General features: G+C 52.1%; 1 protein-coding gene and 1 long non-coding RNA gene across 2 annotated transcripts; one reads left to right on the forward strand and one right to left on the reverse strand.

Annotated features, from left to right (window-relative positions):
• Window positions 1-1436: 1436 nt before the first annotated feature.
• LOC109763957 (uncharacterized) lies at window positions 1437-6302 on the reverse strand. The gene is made up of 2 exons (XR_006671135.2): window positions 5770-6302; window positions 1437-1719 (listed from the first exon to the last, which is right to left on the reverse strand). It is a non-coding gene; the product is annotated as an uncharacterized lncRNA (long non-coding RNA).
• A 2712-nt stretch (window positions 6303-9014) lies between these two features.
• Window positions 9015-9377, forward strand: LOC141020702 (uncharacterized). Its single transcript, XM_073495638.1, has one exon. The coding sequence runs from the start codon at window positions 9015-9017 to the stop codon at window positions 9375-9377; it is 363 nt and encodes a 120-aa protein (XP_073351739.1).
• Window positions 9378-9943: the final 566 nt, after the last annotated feature.

A 9943-nucleotide genomic window follows, 5' to 3' on the forward strand; every position in this document is an offset into this window, starting at 1 on the left:
GGAGAGTAATCAAGTTGCCCATGAAATAACGAAGTTAGGTGGATTTTCTACCCTCGGTACCTGGATGGAGTCACCTCTGGTTGAGGTGGTTTCGTTTATTGTATCTGATACGCTGGTTCTCACAAATAATTAAATAAAATATCATTTGTCAAAAGAAAAAAAGAATTAGAAGTAGTTGATTGTGATTGTCCGAGAGTACCCTTTGAAATAACTTTATGATTCGTGTAAACTTTTAACGTGGTGTACCGAGGCAAAACAAGTGAAATGCAAGAAACCAGCACATTTGCGCCATCACTAGAAGAGAAGATGTGTTTAAGGGGTTTTGTAGAAACAATCATGCGTAGACGTTAATCCCCTGAACTGACAGACCAGGCCCGCTTGCAGATGCTGACGTGGCAAAATAATAATATCAATTGCATATATACGGATCTAAGTTTCTTTTGCAGAAAGACTCCTTCTCAAAAGAAAAGAAGCCCCGCGGTATTTTAATCAAGAAGGAGGGTGTGCGTGAGGAACTGAATGCTAGAGAAGCACACTTGTTTAACAATAACCACGCATGCATGCATGTGGTTCCATTATTATTTATGTTTGCCATGCCATGACACACGATGCATGTTCTCAAACGGACCTTTGCTACGTAGGAAATGGTTCCCTGTGCTGTGAGTCCCTGCATATAACTGGAACTTAAAATATTCAAGCGACCGGAAGGTTTGTGCCCATGCATGGAAGAAGAGAAGAGACGAAGCAGGAGTAGGCGCACAAGTCAACCGACGACACAATAGCCTCAACACTGCATCCATCCAACAGGCCAAGAGGATGTCGGAACACACACACTCCACTGTTGGACTTGGACGAGCCGAGCCCCACATGGATGGATGGATGGATGAGACGACCTCGGTCTTGGTCTTGCCATGCATCCCCGAGCCGAAAACAAGACAAGGATGCCAACACTTGGGTGGGTGGGTTCTGTACGCCTACACTTGGGAGTAGTATATATACTCTACGTAGGTGTAGGTTTAGACGCAGCAGTCAACCGCCCATCCCATCCCGACCCGACCTGTCTCGCCTCGCTAGCTGCTGCCCGGGGCGTGGCGTGCGACCGCTGACTGCTGCCGTGCCGCGGCTGATGGTGCCCGCGACGACGCCGGGCGGGCTCGAGAGAGACACGCACCTCTCTCCATCTTGCCTGTGGATACTGGATAGACACACGACACGAGACGATCCCCGCGGTCCACAAAGCCAAGGTACCGCCAGCCGATTTTAATATCGCGGCCCGTCCCTGCGCCCAGTCCATGCGCCGCCCCTCTCTGCGACTGGGCCACGCCCCACCCACCCTAGGCCTGGCGCTGGGGTCGGGCTCTCCTGCTGGTTCCCAGCACGCACTATTGTGCAGGGCCAACAGGTGGCCGACACCTGTCCCGGTACGACCCCACCAATTAAGCAACCCTTATCTCTCCAATTGCAGTTAGCTTCCAGAAAATCAGCAAAACCACATGTTTCTCTCCCGCGTAACAACAGATTGCCGCCAAAATCTCTTCGTGGCTTCATCCATACTCTCATACCAATCTGTTCCATTGTTAATTGTTGCCCCTGGATCAAAGGAAAATATATAGATCAAGATTGATAGGAAATTGTCCTCTCCGTGGATCAACATCTACCGTGTTCTTCAGCATGGACGGAGCTCCTGCCACTTCATCGTCCGCAGGTATGTTCTTGCGCCTGGGATGTACAGATTGTCAACACTCTTGATCATACGAAGGTGATAAGATTGAAAGAAACAAACAAAGAAAGAGTTGAATCTATGACATGCAAATTACTCCCAGTACTTCATCTTCCATAGCCCTGTTTCTTTCAAACACATGCAAATTAATCCTTCAGAATTGCATTATAATTCTGTTAGTGATGATTACTCCTACGATGTTGCGCACATTATGCATCAGAGTACCACCTAAGTTTATTATAAATTTTACTGCCTAAGATTCTCCTTTGACATATTCTCTTTTTTGCTAACTCTAATGATAGAGATTACTATATCAAAGAAAAAGATCAATATTTAGCTAATGCTCCCGTGAATACCATGTGTTGTTTTCAAAAAAATAGCTCTATCTTTAAGCGCTTTTCAGGTTTCACTAAAACCAGGACTGTGAATATCGTGTGAACTTTTACTCCATGTGTCGTCCGTGAACTAATTAGTATATGATATTTTTTTATGTTGTGTAGATCATGACAACAAAAATGTGGGAGAGGCAGGTCGAAACACAGATGATGATTACAGCAAAAGGTTAAAACCAGAGATAGGAATGGAATTTGAGAATGAAGAGATAGCATATGAGTTTTATAATGCATATGCAGGTCATACTGGTTTCGGTGTCAGGAAATTTTAGCATGATAAATCCTCAACGAATGTTATTCGAACAAAGAAATTTGTATGCTCAAAGGCAGGTTTCAAGGACAAGAGCAAGGAACAATGCCAGCGGAAGCGAGCAGATACAAGAGTTGGGTGTCTGGCAGAGATGACCATCAAAATAAGTGCTAATGGAAAATATGTTGTAAGCAGCTTTGAGGATGCTCATAATCATGAACTCGAAACTCCAAGCAAAGCCCATCTACTGCGATCTCAAAGAAGAATTACAGAAGCTCAGAAGGCCCAGATTGACATATTGAATGATTCTGGTATTAGACCAAAATCTGGTCATGAAGTGATGAGTAGACAAGCAGGGGGTAGGCGATGTCTTAGCTTTGGTCAAAAGAATTATAAAAATTATCTCCGATCAAAGCGTATGCAGTCAATCCAAGAAGGAGATACAGGTGCCATTCTTCAATACCTACAGGACAAGCAGATGGAAAATCCTTCCTTTTTTATGCTATACAAGTAGATGAAGATGAGATGATAACCAATATATTCTGGGCAGATGCAAGATCAATATTAGATTATCACTACTTTGGTGATGTGGTATGCTTTGACACAACCTTTAAGACAAATAGTTATGGCAGACCATTTGCCCCTTTTGTTGGTCTCAACCATCATAAACAAACAGTGGTTTTTGGAGCTGCATTATTGTATGATGAAACATCTGAGACGTTTGAATGGTTGTTTGAAACATTCAAAAGGGCCATGTCAGGAAAAGAACCGAAGACAATATTGACCGATCAATGTGCTGCCATTATTAGTGCCATTGGCAAGGTTTTTACTAACTCAATACATCGTCTATGTGTGTGGCCCATGTATCAGAACGCTGCAAAACATTTGAGTCATGTTTTTCAAGGTTCCAAGACATTTAAGAAAGATTTTGGCAAGTGTGTTTATGATTTTGAAGAAGTTGATGAATTCATAGCAGGTTGGAATGATATGCTAGTGAAATATAATTTGGAAGATAATGACTGGCTACATAGATTATTCCAGAACAAGGAGAAGTGGGCTTTGGTTTATGGTCGACAAACCTTTTGTGCAGATATGATATCCACACAAAGAAGCGAGAGTATGAATGCACTATTGAAACGATACCTGCATGTTCGCCTTGATTTATTAGATTTCTTCAAGCACTATGAGAGGGCCGTGGATGATAGAAGGTATGCTGAAGTGGAAAGTGATTTCTATGCGAGTCAAACATCACCAAAGGTGCCATATGTGCATATGCTTATACAAACATCGAAAGTATATACACCTGCTATGTTTGAGATATTTAAAGGAGAATTTGACATGGTAATGGGATATTGTGTGTACGAGAGTGGTCGTACTGGCTCTATTTCTGAATTCAAGGTTACCCATTCAGCTAGCCAAAATAGTCATACTGTGAAATTTGATCCCGATGGATCAAAAGTTTCATGCTCATGCAAAAAGTTTGAATTTGTTGGGGTGTTGTGTCGTCATGCATTGAAGGTGTTGGACCACAACAATATAAAGGAGTTGGCACCGGAATATATCTTGAAAAGATGGACAAGGCGAGCAAAATCAGGGCCCTCACAGGCAATTCAAAAGTGCAGTGATGATGAAGATACAAGAGTTATGCTAGCTAGGCAGTATGGATCATTATGCCGCACTTACAATAACATTTTGAGCAAAGCAGCAGCAAACAAAGAGGCATATGCACTACTGCAAAGTATGTCAATTGAACTAATGGAAAAGATGGACCAAATTTTACATGGAAATCAATCAAAAGATATATCACCAAATCATGAACAAGCAGAGAAGCAACCAGTTGAATGCAACATTGAGAATGTAGTCACAGAGAAGCAACCAGTTCAGTGCAACCTTGAGAATGTAGTCACGGTACAGGGAATAAAGAGAAAAGAACAAGGAAATAGCAACAAGAGGATTAAATCTGGACTGGAGCTGAACAATAAGAATAAATGTAATAAGAAACGTATGGTATTCCTCAAGAAATAGCTAAATAAATATCTGGTCATGTTATTGAAATAGATCTGACAAATTGTTTTGCAAATAGGTCAAGGAACAACATGCAAGAATAAGAGTGGATTGTGCTTCTGCATCATCTGGACCAAATCCTAGCTTCAGCATATCATATGAGAACTATAATTTGCAAGTATTACAGCATGCTATGCCTCCACTACCAAATGCTGCTAATTACAATTTGCAAGTATTGCAGCATGCTATGCCTCCACTACCAAATGTTGCGAATTACAATCTGCAAGTATTGCCGCCCGCTATGCCTTCGGCACCACAAGCTGTTTCCTCATTACCACATGCACATAATTATAATTTGCATGTACTGCCGGGTACTATGACATCGGTACCACGACCTGAGAACTATAATTTGCAAGTATTACAGCATGGCTTGCCTCCGCTATGGCCGGCAAGCACTACTAGTTTTCAACAGTTACTTGGCTTGCGACCACAACAACCATATTTCTATCATAGCATTCAACCGAGTCAGGTATGTTTATTTAGTTATTTTTTAAAATTAAGACGAGCATGCACGGGTCATTTACTTTTTTATTAACACTACATGTAGACTTCTGTGGTGTCATCGGACTCCGGATGGCCAACATCTCATAATCACCAGCCGCCAACTAGCACTCAACCAAGTCAGGTAGAATTTTATTAGTTAATCGCTAGAAATTAAAATGAACATGCACATGTCATTTGCTTGTATTGACTTTTGAATCAACATTGTATGTAGAGTTCCCAAATGCTATCGGACTCGGGATGGCCAACATCTCAAAAATGACCAGCTGCCAATTCAGGTATTGTTCACTTGCAAGTCATATTCCCAATTGAAGTTTATATCTCCTAAGAAATCATTTCTTTGTTCTTCCAGGTCTTGGGTAGCCAATCAAGTCACATACAAGATAAACACTTTTAAATAGCTATATGTAAACTTTGTATCTCAGGATTGCTCTACAAGACAGTTCCCTTGAGGTGTAATAATTTATCTTACTGTTCCTTTTGATTTTAGATGTGCAATGGTTTTATGCTCAAATAAAAATATATACATGAATATGGATTAGTTGTTGGTTATTCCTTTTGATAAGTTAGATGTGTAACTGAGGTTTGGTTTTCTAGTTAAATGTGGTCTTATAGGCACTAAATTCATTAAAAGGTGCTTTCACCAATTTGTGATTTCCCCTGTACTGTATGACTAAAGAGCAGAGGAGAGTAGATAGCTTGCATACTTCAGAGTTCAGTACATAGCTACTAGTAGTACAGAGCTAGTACATTGCTACCAGTAAAGAGCTCGCATACGTATATAGCTGAAAGCTAATTAGGTACTAGCACAGAGGTAGATGAAGCAGTGAATCATCTCTCACCTTTGCCTGTTGAGCTTGCATCGAGTTCGCATCTTCCACTGTGATCGTCCAACCTCCCGCGGAATCTCGGCCACCGGCTGCACGCGCTACAGTTCCACCATGCCACCATCTCACAGGGAGCGGGTCAGCCACAACCTTCGGCTGGCCTTGAGTGTGCCGGAGCCGGACGACAACAGCCGCGACGGCCCCGTCTTGCCGCCGGCCAAGTCCACGGCCGAGCGTGGCGCAGCGCACCTTAGCCGAGCGGAGCTAGCCGTGACGGATCCCACCTTGCCTCCAGCCAAGACAACGGCCCCAGGCCGCGCAGCGTGCCGGAGGTGAGCGGCGGCGACTCCTGCCTTACCGCCTTCCAACCCTGCGGCTCCTGGCGGCGGCGCGCCGGAGATGGGTGGCGCTAGCCGTGACAGCTCCGGGCGGCGAAGCGCGTAGGAGACGGACGGCCCTATACAGCTCCGGTCTTGCCGCCGGCGACGGACCTGAACGGTGGATTTCACCTGGTCGGAATCCTCCCTCCGAGTGGAATGAGTGGTTGTGGAAGAGGGAATGGCAGTAGCGGTACGCTGGGATAAGGCAAAGAAAAATCATTTTCAGTAAATTAAGAAAAGGAAAACGTTTTATTAAGTGGTGGGGTCCTATCAGGACAGATGTCGGCCACCCGTTGGCCCTGCACGATAGTGCGTGCTGGGAACCCAGCAGGAGAGCCCAACCCACAACCGCAGGCTAGCTAGCTACAGTCGCCCATCGCCGGCCGGAGAAAGCCTATCCACCTACCCTACCATACCCTACCCCGGCATCTCGTCTCGATACCGCTGCTGCCTCGCCGCAGCCCCGCCGTCTCGTCTCTCGTGCGTGACGTGAGCTGAGGTGAGGTTGCTCTGCTCGTTGGGCACGCTGGCCGGGCAACCGGTCCGTCGTCTCCTTCCACGACCTCGCCTGGACCGAGGCCGCTACGACGCGATCTGTCTCACGCTGCTGCGGGCCCCGCTCCACTACTCACTTGAGCCTAAGACATCGGCCGCGTCAGCTCACCGGAGCTCCTGAGGCCATCTCCACCGCGCGACCCCAAACGGACGTCCGTTTTGGCCGGATTTTGTCACTTTGGGGCGCCGATGGGTTCGCCCGTGTCCGCCTCTGTCCGTTGAGTCGTGCGTGCGCCCACCGCGCGGCCGCACCCCAAATCACGTCCGCGTTGAACATGATTTAAAAAAACAGAAAAACATAAATAAAATGACTTAAAAAAGTAAATAAGCGTAGTTTAATAAACTTAAAACTTAGTTAGGGGGTCACGGCCACAAAACGACCCACTTTCACGTCGAACTTGACATAATTAATAAACATAAAAAGGAAAATAAAAAAACGTCCGTCGTCAGCGCGCTCCTGCCCGTGCCCGTCGATGCCGTCGCCGTCGTCGTCGTCACTGACGAGGTCCCCGTAGGCCGGCAGCGTCCAGAGGTGGGCCGGCGGTGCGTGGTAGACGGGGGCGGGCTGGACGGCGGGAGGTGCCTGCACGACCTCCTCCCGTGGCGACGCCTCCCGCTCCGGTGACCGCGGCGGAGTGGCGCACCAGTTCACGCCCACGGCGGCGGCCATCTCCGGAGCAGTGCAGGACCAGCCCCACCCCTGGCCCACCAGGCCCGGGTGGAACGCGGCCACCGGCTCCTCCTCCATCGCCTCCTCCCTCCTCTCCTCCTCCTTGACAGCCACCATTTGCAGCTCGGGGAAGGCGACGTCGCCGGCGGCAGAGAGTGCCATCGCCTCCTCCAAGCCGTCCCATTGGCGCTCGTCGTGGGTGTACATGGAGTCGTCCATGACACGCTGCACGAGCCGGGCCTCCTCCTCCGCTGTCATGCGAGGAGGTGGAGGTGGTGACGGAGACGGGGAAGGCGACGGCGTGGGCGTGAGGGCGCGCACGCGCGTACGCCCGCGCACCTCTCGACGTGGCCGCCGCGGCCCCGACACCGTGCCGGCGAAGTATGACGCGCAACGCGTGTCGTGCTCGTCCCGGAGCCACGTGTCCTAGAGGTCGGAATCTGGGGCGTACCTGTCGTCGTAGAACAGGTCGTCGGGGAGGAGGCGGCGGCGGCGCTCGATCTCATCGCGGCGCGCGCGGCCGCTCGCCGGCACAGGCGGGATCGGGACCCGGTCAGCACTGAGGTGCCAACCGTTTGGGAGGTGGACGTCGCTCCACGGGACCGGCGTCCTCGTATCCCAGTACCGCCGACACACGTCTGCCGCGAGGTACTGCCGGTCGCGCTCGCCGGCGGGCCTAGGGTTGATGGTGAAGGGGGCCGGCGCGGGGGCTCGACGGGAGGAGCGCGGCGGAGACGCGGGCTCCTCCTTCTTCACGGAGCCGCAGCGGCGCCCCGAGGAGGAGCCGGCCTCACGGTCGTGCTTCCCCTTGCGGTTCCAGAAGCCCATGGCGAGGTGGCCGGCCGACGAGCTCGAGGACAATGCAGGGCTAGGGTTCGGCGCTGTCGGGTTTCGAGGAGGCCGCGGGGTGGCGTGGGGCAGTGTGGACGACGACCGGTCCACGCTTCCCACGTAAAGAAGGACGGCGACCTTCCGATGTGCGGATGACAGGTGGGGCCGCCCGCTCGTGCGCATTGATGTGGGCGGGTGGGAGGTAGGTGGCCGCCTGCCACGCGGCCCCGACGCGGACGAGGCGTGCGTCCGTTTGGTGCCCGCCGCGACCCAAACCCGGCGCAAGTTTGCGCTTGAAATGGGTCGGCCCGGACACAAAACGGACAAGATGGGTCCGGCCCGTCGCGCGCTAGGCCGCCTCGTTTGTCCCTTTTACCCCAAACGGACGGGGCCGGACAGGATGGGGTCGCGCGGTGGAGTTGGCCTGAGGCCAACCCCATCCCGTCCGGCCTCGTCCGTTTGGGGTAAAAGGTACAAATCAGACGGCCCAGCGCGCGACGGCCCTGTACCCATTTCGAGCGCAAACATGCGTCGGGTTTGGGTCGCGGCGGACAGCAAACGGACACGTCGCTCGTCCGCGTCGGGGCTGCGTGGCACGCGGCCACCTACCTCCCACCCGCCAAAAACAATGCGCACGCGCGGCCGGCCCCACCTGTCATTCGCCCGGCAAACGGTCGCCGTCCTTCTTAAATGGGAAGCCGTGGACCGGTTGTCGTCCACACTTCCCACTCCAGCCCTCTCTGCCCCCTCGAAATCCGACACGCCCCAAACCCTGGCTCTCCTTCTCCCCGTCCTCGATCTCGCCGGCCGTCCGCCTCGCAGCCATGGGGTTGTGGAACTCCGGCCGCAAGGGGAAGCACGACCGCGAGGCTGGCTCGTCCTCGGGCCGTCGCCGCGGCTCCGTGAAAGAGGAGCCCGCATCACCACCGCGTCGGGCCCCCACGCCTGCCCCATTCACCATCGGCCCTACGGTCGGCGGCGAGCGCGACCGGCAGTACATCAGCGCGGATGTATGCCGGCGTTATTGGGAGACGAGGACGCTGCTCCCGTGGAGCGACGTGCACCTCCCCAATAACTGGCACCTCTCCTCCGACCGGGTGCCGATCCCGCCGGTCCCGACGAGCGGCCGTGCCCGCCTCCAGGAGATCGAGCGCCGCCGGCGCCTCCTCCCCGACGACCTATTCTAGGACCCCAGGTACACCCCCGACTCCGGGCTCTGGGACACGTGGTTGAGGGACAAGCACGACGTGCGGCGCGCCTCCTTCTTTGCCGGTACCTTGTCGGGGCCGCGGCGGCCACGTCCAAAGCGCGGAGCGGCTGCTCCCCAGGTGCACGGGCGGATCCGGGTGCGCGGCCTCACGCCCACGCCGCCGCCTTCACCATCTCCGTCGCCACCACCACCTCCTCGCATGACAGTGGAGGAGGAGGCCCGGCTCATGCAACGCGTCATGGAGGACTCCATGAAGACGCACGATGAGCGCCAATGGCTGGGCCTCGAGGAGACGATGGCCCTCTCTACAGCCGGCGACGTCGCCATCCCCGAGCTGGAGATGGTGAGGACGGAGGAGGTGATGGAGGAGGAGCCCTTAGCCGCGTTCCACCTGGGCCTCGTGGGCCAGCACTAGAGCTGGTCGTGCACGGCTCCGGAGATGGCCGATGCCGTGGGGGCGTGAACTGGTGCCCCACGCCGGCGCAGTCACCAGAGCGGGAGGCGTCACCACGGGAGGAGGGGGTGCAGGCACCTCTCGCCTTC

This window comes from Aegilops tauschii, chromosome 3, assembly GCF_002575655.3.
Source record: "Aegilops tauschii subsp. strangulata cultivar AL8/78 chromosome 3, Aet v6.0, whole genome shotgun sequence".
NCBI lineage: Eukaryota > Viridiplantae > Streptophyta > Magnoliopsida > Poales > Poaceae > Aegilops > Aegilops tauschii.